The following is an 18,610-nucleotide window of genomic DNA, read 5'->3' as shown; positions in this document are numbered from 1 at the left end:
TACTTACTTACTTACTTACTTACTTACTTACTTACTTACTTACTTACTTACTTACTTACTTACTTACTTACTTACTTACTTACTTACTTACTTATTTGAGAGAGAAAAAACTTTCAGCAAAGAAAGGAGAAGTATAGGCTGCACAAAGAATGTAAACAAAACAAATAATATTGGGGGAAGGGGGTAAATTACACAAGAGCAAATGACTTAAACCAGAGTGGTGTGCAAAAGCATTGAGTTGTCCTTTAATACATCATAGCAAAGTGTAACATCAAACTTTAAAAAAATGTTATCCTGAACCATGTCAAATGGTGCAGTTTGAAAAAAGTTTTTTTCCCCTAGATTTATTCAATGCATRTCTGAAATGCAGGTCTACAGTCAATAACAAACTAGGCCAAATCTGCTACAAATCACCTGAAAGCTTGAGTTGCATCATTGATTTTCATTAGGTTAGCAAGTTTGTAACTTTAATGTTTGAGCTCTGTTTCCAGTCGCTTTGGCTCTTCATGTAGAAAAAAATATATGTGCATTGGTATCTGCTTCCAATTCTTTAAGGACACATTAACCATTGATATAAAAAAAACCAGAGCAAAGTTACAAAAGGAAAAACAGCCAAAGTACAAAAAAAAAAAAAAAAACACCTTGAGATTCCTTCATAAAGTGTAAGAATTGTTCACTTCAAAAGTTTACAAGTAAGTCTGACTTATTGAAAGCAAAGTTTAAAGAAATTAGGGGTGATTTAAAACGTTTGCATAATACTATATGAATTATGAAGTATAAATATGATCTGTAGCCTTAAAATTAAACGCTGATCAAAAATGTTAAAGTTCTTGTCAAACATAGAAATCTCACTTAATATTGTTGAAGTGGTGAAAAGGTAAAATAAGTTGATCCTGTCTTGCAGCCATAATCGTCTACAGGCTTCCCTGGACATGGAAATACAACAAAATAACAATGAAGTTCATCCACGCCGGCTTGCACATAACAGCCTTCACTTTTGCCRTTATTGCCATGGTGGCAGTTTTTGACTTCCACAACAGCGCCAAAATTCCCAACATGTACAGTCTGCACAGCTGGCTGGGCCTTACTGCAGTGGTACTGTACGGTTTACAGGTAAATAAATGTTTTTTCACTCGTATAATATAAAGTAAGACTTTAAGTTTATTTTTAATTTATGTTAAAATTTTAAACCTTTTCTGCTTGTTTTGAAAGCACTGAGTCATGGTGAATTGCATTCTTGATGAGTAAAGTAATTAAACTTTTTTTCCCCCTTTCTCTCAATGAGCAGCTTGTTCTCGGAGTTAGCCTCTACCTGATACCAGCACCTGTGTCCTGGAGAGCAGCATGTATGCCCATTCATGTCTACAGCGGTCTTTTCCTCTTTACCAGCGTCATAGCTGTGGCACTCATGGGCATCACAGAGAAACTGATCTTTGGTCTGTAAGTAAAGACGAAAGTAAAGGGATTGTTCTGGAATAMAATAAAATGTTGTGTGGAAGTTTTAACTTCTCTTGTTTCGCATAAAGGTCTGACCYGAAGTACAAGGACTCTCCACCTGAGGCAGTTTTTGTAAACGTTCTGGGACTCCTTCTGGTGATTTTTGGAGCCCTTATCCTTTGGATCGCCACTCGAACATCTTGGAAACGCCCCAGTGACCAGATAATGCATTCTCTGCATACCAACACCGGAGGGGAGGACAATGCCAAAGTTGGTCCGACCTTGTCTGAACTGACTGAAGCTGAGAGCGACAGAGATRTCAGGAGGAGAAGTGATAAAGACAACCAGACTGACTGATTAAAAGTATTAACAGTTCTAGTGATTAAACGCACAAAACAGTAAAAATAAATAAAATGGAGTAAAATGTTGAGACAAAAAGTGCAAGCTTTGGGTTTAAGTTAGGTTTCTTTCAAGTTCCTTTAAAATCTTCAAGAATGCACATATTTTCCCAGGCCTTGTGAAGAAATTTCTTTTAGAATCCTCTGAAAAATGAATTGCTTTTCGTCTTTTGTTCAGTTATTGTCACARTAATTCCAAATTGGTTTTATAATTCTAAGGACAGACCTCTGACCCAAACCAACAGTGACTCTTAGATAAATGTAAGAAGGCTGCTTTTTTCAGTTTAATAACCTTTTCAAGAGGAAGTTTCTTCATTCAATTTTTCCTCTTTTTAAAAATGTTCTCAAGTTTATCCTATGAATTATTTGGACATGAAACATTCCTTCACTCAAGGGATGAATCAGTGGTGTGTCAACAAAAATTGGTAAATTAAAAATTGAATAAAGATTTGTTGGTCCTTTGTTACTAGCAGCATATCCCAAAAACATTAATTTTGTTGATTTAGATAAAATGCCAAGTGTTTTAGCCCCAACAAGGTGATTTCCAAACAGCTATCAGCAGTRAACTTAATCTTATGTTCTGTGTTTATGATGACGATGGTTGATTTAAAGACTGTCATTTTTTTGTGCTCCACTTGTTCATATTTCTCATTCTATAAGCGCACATTGCACAACATGTAATAGTCAAAAAACATGAACATGAAATTTAAAACGACCCATCAGAAAACTTGAAATACTATTGATAATATCACACCAAACAATTGCAAGAAAGTCTGGTTCTTTAAAAACAAAATATAAAGAAATTAGGGGTGGTTAAATATTTTATTCAATACCTCACAAATTATAAATGTATACACTGGTCATGGAGAGTAAAAGTTGAAAGGAAAAACTATRGTAATATTATAATAATTCTTTTAGGACTTTTGTAAGCTTATTACTTTTCAACATTTATTGTTTCATGTCTATTTAAATAATGATKACCTCCAATACAGCATAATAAAGATGTTATTAAAATAGGCTTTATTGACAGATTGTAATCATGAAAATTATTATATTTTCTGAATCTTTGGATTTTATATTTTGTGCTGKTTTTTTTCCACATCTTGTAATAAATTTTTATATTGTTGTTATTGTGTCCAGCCTTGTAATGTACAGCAGAAAGAGGAAGTGTTTATTATATTTTACTTTTTGGCCCTTCCCGGTACCTGTAGTTGGTTTTGTAGCYAGTCAGTCACTGTTTTGTGTTTATTCCAGTGGACGAACACCTGCTACAAGGTTTGCTTTCTGGGAGGGATTTATTATTAAGATTGTTGTAACTTTACTGTCTTAATATTGTGTATTTATTCATCAATATTTGTAGTTGAATTAGGTTTTTATTCGGCTTTTCCGCAGAGTTAAAACCGTATGACAGCGTTTTAACCGGTTAGCTGCTAACTAAAGTTAGCCTTAGGAAGTACGTTGAAATRTTTTATTTGTATGTGGCATAATATAAGCATAATACCAACAATGCATTACATTAAGTTACACATGACATTGTGTCACTTGCCATTATTTAGGTTGAATAGTAAGTGAAGCTAACTTAGCTCCGTGGCTAATCATGAAACATTAAAAGCTAATGTTAGCACTAGCAGCAGAGGCCCTTTGGTTGATTTCTTGAAATCCAGAGTGTTTAGGTAAGATGATACTTTATCGATAGTTCAAGCTTTAGTTCCTATGTTTAAAATTACTGAAGACAAGTCTCTAAAACAAATAGAATGGATTGGATGAACTGTAGCAGCTGAAGGGTGGGGCTCAGCTGTAAGCTGTTAGCTTCACTGGACAGCGCATATTAACATACTGAGAAGTGTAGTATGATACAGCTTGTCAGGTTTTGTATTTTTATGCATAAAAATGTTTTGGGAATCTTACACATAACTTACTTATTTATGCATACAAAAGCCACCTAATTTTATCACTGGCGTCTTAGGAAATAACAAATTGCACCAGTAGGTGACTCAATTAAAAATAAGTTGTATTATCACATTATTGAGTTGTGTCCTAAGGTCATATTAAAATATTGCAAGAAAGTTTGGCTACTTTAAAGTTGGCTGAAGACCGTGGTCAGTACTTTATAATTCTGAAAAGAATTTAAAAACAAAGTTTAGTATTTAAAAAAATTATTGTATTTGAGTGATATATTTGGAGTCGCACCTGAACTACTTGTGTCTGAGGAAAAAAATATGTCATCTGTAAGTACAAATTATTTCACTCTGTTACAGAAAAAGTATAAAAGACACTAATAATTTTAGTTTTGATGAAGACTTGAGGGGTCTGGTAGTTTTATTCATAAGTTGATCTGAAATATAGATTGTCAGTTAAAAATAGAGCTAAGCATGTTTGTGTTGTTTTTACACAGCTGTGGCATCATGTCTGACAAAAGTGAGCTGAAAGCAGAGCTTGAACGGAAGAAGCAACGGTTGGCACAAATCAGAGAGGAGAAAAGAAGGAAGGAGGAGGAGCGCAAGAAAGTAAATTTACCTTACACAATTTAATTTATAATTTACTTGAAATTACACAGTTCAGACCGTATACTGTAAATCAGAAAGTCTGGTTATGAGACAAGTGTACATCTTTGCGTTTTTGAGTTTAATGTTGATGTCTGTCGCTTTGATTTATCTTTGGTGCACTATGTTTCCAGGCTGACCTACAGCTAAAAGAAGCTGCACTGCAGCAGGATGACACCGACCTGGAGAAAAAAAGACGGGAGGCTGAGGCTCTTTTGCAGAGTGTGGGCATCATCACAGATGTTCCAGCTGGTATGTTTAAGAGTACCTGTGGATTGAGTGACCAGATATAGCTACTAAGGCTACGTTCACACTGCAGGCAAATCCGACCCAAATCAGAATTTTTTCGACCCATCTGACTCTTATCCGATTTTTTACGACAGTCTGAACGAGACAAATCCGATTTTTTCAAATCCGACCCAGGCCATTTCAGTATGTGGTTTTAAATTGGATATATATCTGATGTTTTCAAAGTGACTGCAGTGTGTCCTGATGTATCTCAGTAATCCAGGTAAAAAATCAAAGGAAAAAAAATTGTATAGGTCCTCTGGATGGGTTCTTCTTTAATGAAACGTTTCGTCTCTCTTCCAAGAGACTTCTTCAGTCTGAGAGTTTCAGGCAAAATTCAGGCTTTTATGTCCTGCCTCCAGGTGACTGATACTCACATCACATGACCATCGTTCACAGGTGACTCATACTCACATCACCTGGCTATGGCTCACAGGTGACTGATACTCACATCACATGGCCATCGTTCACAGGTGACTCATACTCACATCACATGGCCATCGTTCACCCTAATTAATCCCTTTTGTTAACAGGGGGTGGAGTGATACTGCCAATGGCAGCGCTGTAGCAGGGGGACAGCTGAAAACGGAGRCCCCCACCTCTGTTTAATGACGGCCAGGAGGACTGCGACCAGTTATACATCGGGGAAACAAAGCAGCCACTGTTCAAAAGAATGTCCCAACACAGACAAGCTAATTCTAATGGCCAGAACTCTGCAGTTTTCACTCATTTACAGGCCAGCGGTCACTCTTTCAGAGATGAGGATGTTCTCATTCTTGATAGGGAGGAACGTTGGTTTGAGAGAGGAGTAAAAGAAGCCATTTTTGTAAAGAAAGACCGTCCATCATTAAACRGAGGTGGAGGCCTCCGTTTTCAGCTGTCCCCCTGCTACAGCGTTGCCATTGGCAGTATCACTCCACCCCCTGTTAACAAAAGGGATTAATTAGGTGTGAACGATGGCCATGTGATGTGAGTATGAGTCACCTGTGAACGATGGCCATGTGATGTGAGTATGAGTCACCTGTGAACGATGGCCATGTGATGTGAGTATCAGTCACCTGTGAGCCATAGCCAGGTGATGTGAGTATGAGTCACTTGTGAACGATGGTCATGTGATGTGAGTATCAGTCACCTGGAGGCAGGACATAAAAGCCTGAATTTTGCCTGAAACTCTCAGACTGAAGAAGTCTCTTGGAAGAGAGACGAAACGTTTCATTAAAGAAGAACCCATCCAGAGGACCTATACAATTTTTTTTTTTCCTTTGACTGCAGTGTGAACGCTCATGTCACATTCATCTGACTTTTTCATCAGTGAGGAGGGGGTGAAGGATCGATAAGACACTAACCTGAAGTCTCGCTGTTTAAATCTGTAGCTCCGTGTGTTTACAGCTCCAAAACACAAGTCCAGTTGCTTCGTCTTTTTACTTTTCATTAGTATGATAACTATGTCCAGCCTGGGTCGCGGAGAGTATCGATCCTAAAGTTAGCTACTCGGTCGATACTTTTTTCCAGCTCGTAGTTTCATTTAAAAAAAAGCTTCACTGGAGCATCCCGGTCAGAGGCAGGTTCAGATATAAACACTGAACTAAACAAGCATGTCAGATAATTATTTAATCGGCTCTGATTAAACAACAACTTCAGATTCGATGTGTAATATGTAGCATCCATGCTAGCTCTGTAAACAAACAAGCCGGCTGATGAGACGTCACGTCTTTTACTGCACATATGTGTCACATCAGTGCTGTGTAGCGTTCACACAGGAGTCTGATGCAGGTCACATTTAAAATGTAATGTGAACGTTCACACAAAAAGATCGGATTTTTTCAAAAAATCGGAACTGAGCATTAAGACCTGCAGTGTGAACGTAGCCAAAGATGGCTGTATTTAAATTCTTGATCATTAGATAAACACAACAAGTTCTCTTTATGGTGTTCTAGACAATCTGCCAATAAGAGGGTTTGATTTCAATTACATCACATTGTGTGAATGTGAGTGTGAATGGGTGAATGTCTGTTAGTGTAAAGCGCTTTGGGGTCCGGAGGGACTTGGAAAAAGCGCTCTATAAGTTCAGTACYATTTACCATATTTGCTGTTTGATCTCTAATTTCAGACCCTGCATTGAAAAAAATGTATTTGTTTTGTGACTCAGGTCTCAGGGTGTTTACATTCACACTAGCAGTTCAATAAAGACCCAGGCTTAGGTGGGTGGGTTTAAATCATGTGTGTCATGGACACGYGCGATTCAAACTTTTTGGTTAAATTAAGTTAAGTTTAGTAGTTTGTTACAACATATGAAATCTTTTGAAGGAGATGGGAAACATCTTTAACTTACAAAGTCTAATTGTCTTCTCATTAGGACTACTTAGATCTGGGTGTAAAGGGCTTAAAAAGATTCTGAGCTTCAGACAGGCTGACATGAATAAAACGTTAGAGACTTGGATCACAAATAAATTTTAAATTAATTTTCATTTACTAATAAAAGGGTTTAATTTTAATCGTTAAAGATAATTGTCTTTTAAAATAGATTACTTGGTCTGAGAAAGAAGCAACAAATATTTCTGTAGTAAAGCAGCATACAGTGAAACTATCAGAAGACTTTTTCAGAGCACTGTTACAAAATGACCAGTAGGTGGCAGGAGAGATCCACAAAATGATCTGTGGCAGGAGGAGATGATGATCCTGAAGCAGACATAAATCACAAATCATTCTAGTATTTTGTTACAAATAAATTTAGATATATTTGATTATGCATGTCTGTAGTTTGAGCTTGTGTTATTTAATTGCTATATTTCATCTGCTTTGCCACTAAGGTTAGGGTCTTATACACAATACAACACTCATTAAAACTACGTCAGTGTAGTAACTTCTTAGCAGGATTTAATTACTTTCTTTCAACTGCAACAACTAAACTTTGATGCATTTCTTCTATCATGCGGCAAACAGATGTTTTAATAATTTAAACTGAATTGTCTCTGTCCCTAATGCAGCTCCTCCTCCGACATCTCCTACTACCAAATCAGCGGGTACGCCAAGTGAAGCAGGAAGCCAGGACTCTGATGGAGCCGCAGGACCTAGGTATACACACTCAGGCACACATGCACTATATATGTGCAATTACCTTTATTTGTCAGAAAAAAACAAGTTTACATAGTGTGAGTTTAAATTGCAGATGCGTTGTGTTTTTTTTTGTTTTTTTTATTGCCTTCAGAAGCTTGGCTGTTTTGCTTTTTTTGTGCCCTTCACTGTTTCTGCAGCGTCACAAGTGTTATGGATTGCTGTAAAGCATTCATCTGAGCTTAAACTCAGAGTAGTTGTTGCTAGTGATGACAAATTTATGCCAACTGAGTGCGTGTTTATTTCATTTATGTGGCACTGAATTACAAAGATCCCAAATTAACAGTAAAACAGCAGGCTGCTGAGACGCCTGGGGGACTTCTTAACCCCTAATTAGAGCCCCTTCCCTGGGCTGAAATTCAAGCTCCCCCAGTGTCCCATCAGGCCGAGTGAGCTGTTCCCCCTACGTGTTGACTCATTTCCCTCACCAGCATGGCCATTTCCTACACACATGGAGGTCATGTTTTCTCCCTGAGGGTTGTGTGGCTGCACAACAAAGTCTTTGGTGTGACAGTTTGGGCCGTATCAGCTCCGTAGGTTGCGTGTTACCCCCTCTAATCCTGCTCTGAGCATATTTGCCACCATGCATTTTAAGCAGACTTATTGCTCCATTTCTAGGTCTGATCTGAGAGATTAAAGCTTGATTTTATATAAAACATAAGGATCATATTTTAGGTGTTCTGATAACATGTAAATGTATTTGTTCAGTTAGCTCAGATTAAATCAGCATGTTGTGTGCCATAATCCTAACATTATCTCTTCTCCTCATTTGTGCTTGCTTGTGTCTTTGTCACTAATGCTGCCTTGTTGCTGACTAATCAGGACTCTGCATTGGGACTCTGACCCGTCCACCCTTCAACTTCACTCTGATTCTGAGCTGGGGTACTGGACACTCTCTTCTCTCCTTTCCTGGTCATTTTCCCTTCTCTCAATCTATGGCATGATTACCTTTGTGTATCAGAGTAATTTTAGTGAATTCAGACCAGCAGTGATGTCTCCATGTTAGACAAAACATTACAAATAATATGTAGCATTTGTTAAACTAATCTTAACTCTTGACCATACCATGAAAGTAATTGACTCGCTTTTAATCAGCTTAAGAGTCCATCTGAAGGTGAGAGTTTTGATTTGATCAAATTGTTTGCTTCCTGTTGATATTGTGCAAAGTTTGAGTTGTTCTGTTTTTAGGCGTGCAACTCCAAAGCTGGGAATGGCCAAAGTCACTCTAGTGGACTTCCCACCACGTGAAATTGTGTCCTACACAAAAGAGACCCAGACACCTGTCATGACCCAGACAAAAGAAGGTGACTTGCTTCTTGTTTTTTTTTTATTTGTATGTTTTTACTTTGAAAAACACTGACATGTGATGGGTGGACAAATCAAGTCTAAGCAAAATGTTTTCGTCAGTTAAAATCTCTTGTTTATTTTGTTACTTAAAGAATACACCACGTCTTGAGAAATATTTATAACTGGGAAAATTTAGGGAGGGAGAAGAGGTTTACCAAGCGCCTTGATGAAAGTGATGGAAAATGAGACTCGGGAAACATAAGAAGTCAGGGGCAAAGATTAAATTCAGACAAGCTCTGCTCCTCTGATCCTCACCACCGACTCTGCTTTGGTGTAATTAACGAGCAGGATGAGAAAACCAGTGACAGGAAGGAGAAATGCGATTGGAGCGGAAGATATGAAGCTCTGTGCATTCGACTGCTTATTGCGTCTGAAGCGTGCTGATATGTATGTAATTGCTGCACCAGTTCTTTCATGTGGTTGGACGAACAGAATAGTTGGTTTTCGTACAGAAGTCCACATGTTGAACACGTGTAAAAAAACAAAAAACGAAATATTTCCGGTTGTGCTACTTTTCTTGTTCCTGGTTGAAGAATAACAGATGATGAATAAAGTGCTAAAACTACTAAACTTTTTTTAATGCACTAGTTAACATATTTTTGAGCACACTTAAAAGACTTGTTTTGATTTTTAACAGTGTACTGATTTGTAAAATATTCTGGCATGTCCTACAGTGTGTGTAAGGTCAAAAGCATTTTTGTTTGTTGTTTTTGAAGGATGAAGAGCATCCCCCTGCTCCTCATTGCTCCTTACACTGGACTCTTCTGGGTATAGTAAAACTGTGTTAAACAACGAGGGTTTGTGCCAGCTGTTCAACACAGCACCCCCACCCTCCCCCCCTCTCTGCCACTATGTAATCATTTCATCAACTCCTTCGCTTCCCCTGTCTTCTCCCTTCACCGAACAGGCACATAACAAAACACACTCAGTGACATTGTGCATTTTCACACCATCACTTTTGGCACTCGATGAGACGGCTTCCCAGCTCGCTCCCATTGCCGCATTTTTGATGCGCGGGGTGGCGTCGAGACCGCTTTCTGATTGAGTGATTTATCGTGTTGTCGAAAAGCGGCAAGCGATGCAGCACTCTCAAGGTCAGCGGGCGGTGGCATTAGAGGGAGCAGCTACCATGCCCCGGCTGCTGCAGGTTGAGGGTTCCTACCGTGTGGGCAAGACGTGTCAGAAAATGGAGCAGAAGATTGAAGATCACAAAAAAAAAAAAAAAAAAAAAAAAAAAAAAAAAAAAAAAAAAAAAAAATTCATCCAATGAGGAATCAAGGGGAATGTTCTATTTTGGTGGTAATAGGAGCTAGCAGTAGGTTCAAAATGGCTTATAGTTCATAAAATGTTCTTTAGGGCACTCATTTTTATATTTATTCACTAATTTAGCAATTTACTCATATAGCCGTGGTGTAGAAGAGTAGGCTTTTACAAAAGGTTTTTTAAGACTTTAGCTGTTTAGGTTTCTTTGCATCACATAATGTCATCCAGGAGTTGTCCAATTGCTCCAAAAAGTAGGATGTAGCATGAGATCAAGGTTATAAGAGCCAAGAACTGATAGTGTTAGTAATGTCCTGCAGAAAATGTTTTCTAAAATGCCCTGCCAGCTACTTGGAAAATTGTAATTTCAAGAATTTGTCCATTTTTTTTGTAATTTTTATTTTTAAAGGTTTTCAAAATTTTGCACAAACATACACATACTGTATGTACACACATGGGAAGCATGTCAATAAAGACTAACCAAACTATTTGAATCCAAATTTGTATTGGTCATGTAAAATCTGATATCAAAGGTTTTACATATTCAGTCCATTTGGTCCAGATCTTGTAAAACATGTCCTTTTGCATCTTGAGGGAAAACGATAACTTTTTCCATGACATATATTGTGTACAATGTTAATCCACTCCTCGATGGTTGGKGATTCGATTTTCAGCCATTTTCTTGTGATGGCTTTCTTGCTTGCAACAAGTAACATACCTAATAGTCTTTTTATCAGTGTTATTCCAATTTGTTGTAGGTACATAACATAAATACCATATTTCACATTTAAGAGGAATTTTTGCACCAAATATTTGCACCAAATACATTATTAACATGTTCACAAATCTGTGCCCAATAGTTAGAAATAACCTGACATCCCCAGTCAAGATGGAGGTGGTTAGCACCAGTAGCCCCACAGTCTCAAACATGCATCTCCTCTGCCTTGATGACGTTTCTGAGTAGGGGTAGTAAAATATCTAAACTYTTGCCCTGTTATTGTCCGTTGAAGTTGACATATATTGGCCCAACTTTCCAGTGTRTTTGTCCGTTTTTAAAAGATAAATATATTGACTGAATTTAGATTTCCAAAGTCATTTTTTAGAAAAGTCTTTCTATGGCATTATTTTGAATCATCCGTTCAATACAAGGTGCTACAGTTGGACTCCTCARTCTGAGTGGAGTTTGAAAGTGTTGTTTTACATCCTCGGCTTAGTGAATGTGCCACTGCTACAGTAATCCCAGACTGCATCAGTATGCAGTCTTCAACAAAAGGCTGTAATTACAGAGTAAGATATTGTTGGATGTTTGGGGGNGTTTAGTGCAGCATTTCAAAAGGCTCGTCAGAAATACAAGTACGTTGAGCGTTTCAGTAGATCTAATATTTAATTGAATTTAATTGTTTTAATCAATTTAAATTTGGAGGTAGGTCAAAACTTTTAATCACAAAGCCCTTAAAGGCCTTCTTGTTTCAAGTGCCACTTGTAATTGTGGTCAGCTTTTATGTGCTTGATGATTAGTACTATTAAATATGTTATACAGTAGAAGATGATTTTGGGCAAAGAATTTGGTGTATTTTTCTGTGTTTTTTTTTGAGTGTCTAGAATTTTATTTGCAATTTTAAAAGATTTATATTATGCCTAAATAATTTATTTATAGAGATCATTAGTGCACCTGTGTTTGTACCGTTAWTGATTTTGTTGTTGTCTTTTTAGCTTTTATGCGTCAGAGAAAAGACTTGTGCTTGTGTTGTAGTCAGAGCCTGGTCCGTATAGAGAGCAGAAGACATCTGCAACAGTCAGCAAAAGTTGTTTTCTATTTGTCCATCATTTGCCACATGTCATGTTCGCATGAATATATTGTCTATTGACTCGGACTTGCCATTTCTCTCCCCATCCCCCTGCTGTCCAGCTCCCACCACCACCACACACAAAAAAAGCTTTTATTTCTTAAGTGGTACAAAAGCCATAATTGGACTTGCTTTGAGAGAGGTGTCAGTGTATGGGACATTGCTGATCCGGGTGAATTCTGTTAAATGCAACCCACCCACCCTTGTTACTACTCCCCCCRTCTGAACATCCCCAGCGGGGTCACCAGGATCACTAGCTTTTTTCCAAATGGCCATTTTGGCTGGCAGGTGCATTATACCCTTTATTTTCAGATTGTCTGTCTGCTCCTAATGCCTGGCAGGTTGATTGCTCCGGCTGCCTCACCGGGGAAAGGGCTGACGAGCACGGCCGGGACTAGCTGAAAGACAGTGATTACTGTTTTCCTTTAAGCCTGATTGAGGCCCTTGAAAGGAAAGATTTTAACCTTCTCCTGTTGGGAGTCGGGTATGGCTGCACATTGAAATGGCTTGTGTCATCAACCCAGTTCTGTAAACTCATCAGTGCTCCCAATAACCTTCACCCCCCCGCCCCCCAAACCTCCATCTGATAAAGAGGATAAATCACTTTATGGACAAAGTGACAGATGACATTATCATTTAGATTATCTCCGTAGGATGGAAATTCTGGTGTGTGGTGCTGTAATCGTAGATTAACTGTATGGCTCATATGATGGTAAACGCCGGTGGAAACAAAGCAAGAATTTCTCTTTACATTAAAATTTGTTTTGTTCTCCTTTTTTAACATGTAATAGCATTTCTTCGAGATGTTTGAAAAAATCCCGTTCATCTTCTTTGAGGTAGAGCCGGTGTGCAGTGTGCCAGCTGGTGCGGCTTGTATTCTGTTGTACATTCTCCGGGGTTGAATGGGAGTTTCAGGACCTCCTGCTAGGACGGTAATTGCRCAGGCTTGTCGTTCAGGGAGAGGCTTGTCTCGGGGCGGCCAGGCGGAAAACCTCTGTGCCATCCCTGTGCCACCTCTGAAGAGCACAAGACAATCCCTGCATCACCATCTGCTTTTGCACCAGGCCGTCATCTGGCCCAGTCCAATAGGATGGGCCCAGGCAGCTGCTCCACACCCTCTGCCCTGTGGCCTAGAAGGGGGCAACCTRCAACTGGGACACACAGGAAACCGCTACACTGACAGCTAGACTCTATTGAATGGCTGGAGTCTCATTAACAGTGGGGAAAAGCAGGGGTCCCTATGACAACAAGACCCCCRCTGCGCTGTGTCCCTTTAATACAAATGACAAACTTCCCTGCTTTAGAGGAGCAGGTTCTTTTTTTATTTTGAAAGGAAACATAATGCTGACAAACCAAACAAATGCAAGGCTGAAATACAGAATCACTCCACTGTGGTGCTCCATTATCACTGGGTGGAGCTTTTATTGAAAGAAGAAAATAATAAAGAAGCAAAATAAAATGGCCAAAAGGTGTGAAATATCTGCAGGAAAACATTATATCTGCTTTTTTTCCATCCAATTTAAATTTGCATAGAAACTGACTTTGATAAAATGTGTACTCAACAGTATAATCTACACACGTTAATCTAGAGAGGTATTTGATAGAACCTTGCTTAGTTTATGAGCTGTGGTTTAATAGAGTTTACTTTCTGATCAATAGAGGAAGAAGAGGAGGAAGAAATTCCTGCAGCTCAACCAGTGGTCGAGGCTCAGACTGAGAAACTGGACCAGAAAGAGGATGAGGAAGGTACTTTAATATCAGCTCAAATTAACTGAGCCATGTATTTTTGGGAATTTTCTTTGAACTTTTAAGAATTGTTTGAGAATGCAAAGTGTTTTCCGGTGTTGGAGGAAGCTTCTGTGTTATATTGACCGTTGGCGGCAGGGATCTTCACAACATTTCAGTACGTTTGTGTTTTTCTGTCAAGCACCCCCACACGAGCTCACAGAGGAGGAAAAGCTTCAGATACTGCACTCTGAGGAGTTCACTAATTTCTTCGAGCACAGCACTCGCATCATCGAGCGCGCTCTGTCCGAGCACATCGACGTCTTCTTTGACTACAGTGGTCGTGACCTGGAGGAAAAAGAGGGGTAACAGTAAATAGACAGCTGGTGTTTTATATTATTTCTTATTTGAAGTAGAACTTTTAATTGATTTGCGGTACTGTTTTTATTTTTTATTTTTTTGTTAAGGGAAATTCAGGCTGGTGCGAAGCTCTCACTGAACAGGCAGTTCATGGACGAACGTTGGTCCAAACATCGTGTTGTTACCTGTTTGGACTGGTCTCCCCAGGTGATTTTCTTCAACAGTTCTTTCATTAATAAAACCTCTGTTTTAAAACCTCTGTAAAAACACCATTAAATGTTCGTTCAGTTGCATTCTTCTGTTTCTTGTTAAAATGTAAAAACCTGATTGGCTTTTTAAMCGCCTTAGATGTTTTATGATTATGTTACTTGAGTTTGACAGCATTTCTTTCAGCCAAAACTCCCTCAGGAAAAGTCGGTTTGTCCCACACATATTGTCACTGAGCTTTAAGATGTAATGATTTGTTTCCCCTCGTGTCTAAGGTCATTTTATTCYTGATTCTGCAACGACATGCGACAGTGATTGAACACCATTGCATTTCTAGCTCACAGCAACACCTTTTGTAGTACTAATAAAATGGTGAAAAKGAATAAAAATAAAGTTCTCAAAAGGGCAAGGGGACTTAAATGAGTCTTGAAGGGGAGGATTACTCATTCTTGAAGGAGGTCAGCAGTGCCACACAGAGTAGCCGAGCCATAGGGGCTTTCTGCCTCCTCTTAAAAACCATTCAATCAGATTTTAGTTATTTATTTGCTTTTTTTAACAGTATCCTGAGCTCCTGGTTGCCTCATACAACAACAATGAGGAGGCGCCACATGAGCCGGATGGTGTGGCTTTAGTCTGGAACATGAAGTACAAGAAAGCTACGCCAGAGTATGTCTTCCACTGTCAGGTACCAAAACCAGTGTCTTTCTTTTCCCCCCTTTCTCTTTTTTTCCCCTCCCTCACTGGCTCCAACATGCATGGAACATCGACAACCATTCCTTCTGCTCCCACAAACCCCTCCTACCTTCATTCACACGGTGAGTTCACCAAACTGGCATTTTCCTCCACCACCACATTTATCCACAAACACATGTTCTAGAGAAGACCTGTGGTGCAAGGCCTGAATGCAGTCCAAGCGCTGCAGAAGGATTCAGTGTGTGGGGCAGGGCTGGTTATCATGTGCATCTAAACAAGGGCTCTGTGTTCAGACAAGCTAGCTGGGAGACCAGTTGAGCGCCACCTCTCTGCTCAGCCTTATTATAATGCTCGCCCCGAGGCTCCTTCACAAAGACGAGTTGAGTAGAACCACATGTTGTTGCCTWCAGAGCGGATGTCGTTGTAGGCACATGCTAAGATGACTCAAACTGAACAGAAGTGTGAATGCAGTTTTCTTTGTGCCTCCAAGTTGGCCCAAAAATATATGTATTTTTGTTTTTTCATGACTTCTGGATGACTTCTGTCAACAAAGTTCACTAGGAAAAAAATGGTTATTGTGATGACTGAGGGTGTAATYGTTACCATAATCACTATCAACTAATTAGCTCAAACGCTTATAGCAAGAGAAAGTGTACTTGATGACGTGTTAAGTTTTAACAAAATACTTGTTTGGCTGTATTCTAATTCCTAGATTTGTATTTACAATTTTTTTTTAAGTTTAGCCACTTCAGTACAAAACAGAACTGAATATTAGTTTCTTCATCATCAGGGACCTTTTTTGTAATACTATAATAAATACAAATTTATTTAGGATTTCCAAAAAAAGTACCTTCAAAATAAAGTCCGCTGTTGTTGACACAAAGTAAAGCTGCAGCTTTTATGAATTGGATCAGTTTTAGACTATATTTCAGATGTTTTATTAACTGTAGGAAGTGTAGGTGTCAGACTTCTGGTTCTTTCTTCCATCAAAGATTAACGTTTTGTCTGCTTCTTGTCAACTTGATTGAGAAAATAAAAACAAGTCTTGGTGAGGAATTGTTTATTAAAATGTAGTGTTTGTAGGAGGAATACTAAGTGTCTCTGAGTTCTGGGTAAAAAAAACGGTAAAAAAACCCTTTCTTACAAAGAAAAAGATAAAGCAGCCACTTCCACGTAACTCTTTTAACGCAAAATACCCTGATATTTGGAAGCRTTTCATAAATAAAAATGTTTAACTAAAAAAAAACTGTTGAACTACAAACATCTTCTTGCAGAGACTGTAGCTGTACAGCTTGGATCATCAGTAATGTTTGAAACAGTAAAAACAAACGACGAAGTCGTCATCGCTGAGTGCTCCCAGCAGCCTGTTTTTGTTTTTCCATCAGTTTGTAACACTGTTATCAAACCACWAAGTGTGAGCCACGTTTTCCCTCCAGTTTCAGGTGTTTACATTTAGTCAACGGATGCTATCGCTTGCTACCACTGAGGCAAACATCAGTAATATGTTTCATAGATTGTTGCCATGCAAACACAGACGCTTGGAGTCAGTTTACATTAAACTGAAATGTTCGTCCTCATTTTGAAAAATGTTTTGTCAACTTGAATGTCTCTGACTCAGTAGTTTGATTAAATACGATGTGATTGATGGTTGAACCACTTCCCACTATGTTCCTGCAGTCTGCYGTTATGTCAGCGTCATTCGCAAAGTTCCACCCGAACATCGTTGTTGGAGGCACGTACTCGGGCCAAATCGTCCTGTGGGACAACAGGAGCAACAAGAGGACCCCGGTGCAAAGGACCCCCCTGTCTGCAGCAGCGCACACGGTACTGTGAGCACCCGTGGGCTCAATCTGATTTCTATTCAGCTTCACCTTTATTTCATCTTTGTTGTCTTTGCAGCACCCAGTGTATTGTGTAAATGTAGTGGGCACCCAGAACGCCAACAACCTGATTAGCATTTCCACGGATGGCAAGATGTGCTCGTGGAGTCTGGATATGCTCTCTCAGCCACAGGTAACATTTCCAGAGAACTGCATTGAAAGTATGAAAGTAAATGATATTCTAAAGTAGGGGGCATATTTATTTTACAAAGCACACACTGTCTTTTGTAATAATGCTCATTAGCATTTTGGCTAGTCTTTAGTATTTTCTCCTTTTTTATTTTCCTGTGCAACTCCTGTTTCAGTTTGAAAGAAATTATTTATTCCAGYTGTGTCATTAAACTAGTGCTGCCAAAACCCTGATTTCATTTTTTTTTTAAAGAAAGCTAGTTCAACCTAGGTTATGCATTTAAAAAAAACCCTGTCAAGTGATTTTTATAGGTTGTGCTTGGCAGGACGTGTGTTAGCATAAAACCTGAATCGGGAGCTTGTTACGGATGTTATTCCATGTTTCCTTCCCGCCGCAGGACAGCATGGAGCTCGTGTTCAAGCAGTCCAAAGCTGTAGCCGTCACCTCCATGTCTTTCCCCCTCGGAGATGTCAACAACTTTGTGGTGGGCAGTGAGGACGGCTCCGTCTACATGTCATGCCGTCATGGAAGGTGCGTCCGAAACGCCAGCAGGAAACTGAGGCAACTTGTTAGGCCCACCTAGGACAGAGTGTCAAATAAATAAAGCCCACTCACTTCCCAGTGCAACTCAAATCCAGCACTTGATCTCCTGCTGTTTGAGGTTTTACTCCTGCCCAGTCATCCTGTTTTTCTTTTCTGCTTGTCAGTTGTGTTTGCAAAGGTCGCTCAATGTAAACAGGGCACACATGCAGGGGAAACAAATCATTTTTTCCCCTGTTCATTCCCCCCATCTAGCTCAGTATGTTTCTCAGGGTGAGACAGTTTGTTTACGGTACGTTATCCCAAGGAGAATTAAAACTACAGGTCATCCCACAATGTCCTCATTCGAGATACTGGGCCTTCTCTTATGGTGGACGGTCCTCAGCAGAGAAATGTGGCTTAAATCACAGCTGCCACTGAGTAACTTGTCAGCCACCCTTGTAGTAAACCCAGAGTCCACAGAGAGGGCATAGCTGCTAGGTTTTTACACAACAGAATCACCCCTGTAATTGGAGGAATAATTTTCCACCTCATTTACAATGGTGTGATACTCTCATCGCAGTTAATAATGCATAAGCATCACTCATGCTGAGTATTTCAATTCAATTCAATTCAAAAAATACTTTATTGATCCCAGAGGGAAATTAGGTGTTTTTGTAACTCATTTAACTAAAAACTTATTGTAGATGCTGATGGCTGTGGGCAGGAAAGATCTTTTGTAGCGGTCTGTATTACAGTGAAGTTGAAGAAGCCTCCGACTGAAGACACTTTGTCTTTCTATGACAGTCTGATGAAAAAGATAGTCAGGGTTGTCCACAATGTTCTTGATTTTATGTAAAAT

At 39.1% G+C, this 18,610-nt stretch overlaps 2 protein-coding genes across 4 annotated transcripts in view; both read left to right on the top strand.

Annotated features, from left to right (window-relative positions):
- Nucleotides 1-904: 904 nt before the first annotated feature.
- cybrd1 (cytochrome b reductase 1) lies at nt 905-2,465 on the top strand (the record flags this gene model as incomplete). Its single annotated transcript, XM_014001288.1, is given in 3 exon segments — nt 905-1,113; nt 1,289-1,440; nt 1,527-2,465. Coding segments are annotated over 3 exon segments (629 nt in total), but the record flags the coding sequence as incomplete, so codon positions are not given.
- A 549-nt stretch (nt 2,466-3,014) lies between these two features.
- LOC106512703 (cytoplasmic dynein 1 intermediate chain 2) overlaps nt 3,015-18,610 on the top strand; it is a 22,263-nt gene continuing 6,667 nt past the window's right edge. The window contains exons 1-13 of one of the 3 annotated variants that reach the window (XM_014001266.1): nt 3,015-3,110; nt 4,231-4,342; nt 4,513-4,630; nt 7,654-7,741; nt 8,603-8,692; nt 8,969-9,084; nt 13,894-13,980; nt 14,162-14,324; nt 14,427-14,526; nt 15,086-15,211; nt 16,897-17,043; nt 17,119-17,232; nt 17,627-17,760. In XM_014001266.1, the coding sequence (XP_013856720.1) occupies nt 4,241-4,342; nt 4,513-4,630; nt 7,654-7,741; nt 8,603-8,692; nt 8,969-9,084; nt 13,894-13,980; nt 14,162-14,324; nt 14,427-14,526; nt 15,086-15,211; nt 16,897-17,043; nt 17,119-17,232; nt 17,627-17,760 (1,385 nt within the window). In that variant the 5' untranslated portion in view covers nt 3,015-3,110; nt 4,231-4,240. The remainder of the gene's footprint in view (nt 3,111-4,230; nt 4,343-4,512; nt 4,631-7,653; nt 7,742-8,602; nt 8,693-8,968; nt 9,085-13,893; nt 13,981-14,161; nt 14,325-14,426; nt 14,527-15,085; nt 15,212-16,896; nt 17,044-17,118; nt 17,233-17,626; nt 17,761-18,610) is intronic. The other 2 variants (XM_014001270.1, XM_014001274.1) reach the window with 2 other exon arrangements.

The sequence above is a fragment of the Austrofundulus limnaeus genome, unplaced genomic scaffold (assembly GCF_001266775.1).
Source record: "Austrofundulus limnaeus strain Quisiro unplaced genomic scaffold, Austrofundulus_limnaeus-1.0 Scaffold9, whole genome shotgun sequence".
NCBI classification, from domain to species: domain Eukaryota; kingdom Metazoa; phylum Chordata; class Actinopteri; order Cyprinodontiformes; family Rivulidae; genus Austrofundulus; species Austrofundulus limnaeus.
This window is presented reverse-complemented; position numbering and strand designations above follow the sequence as displayed.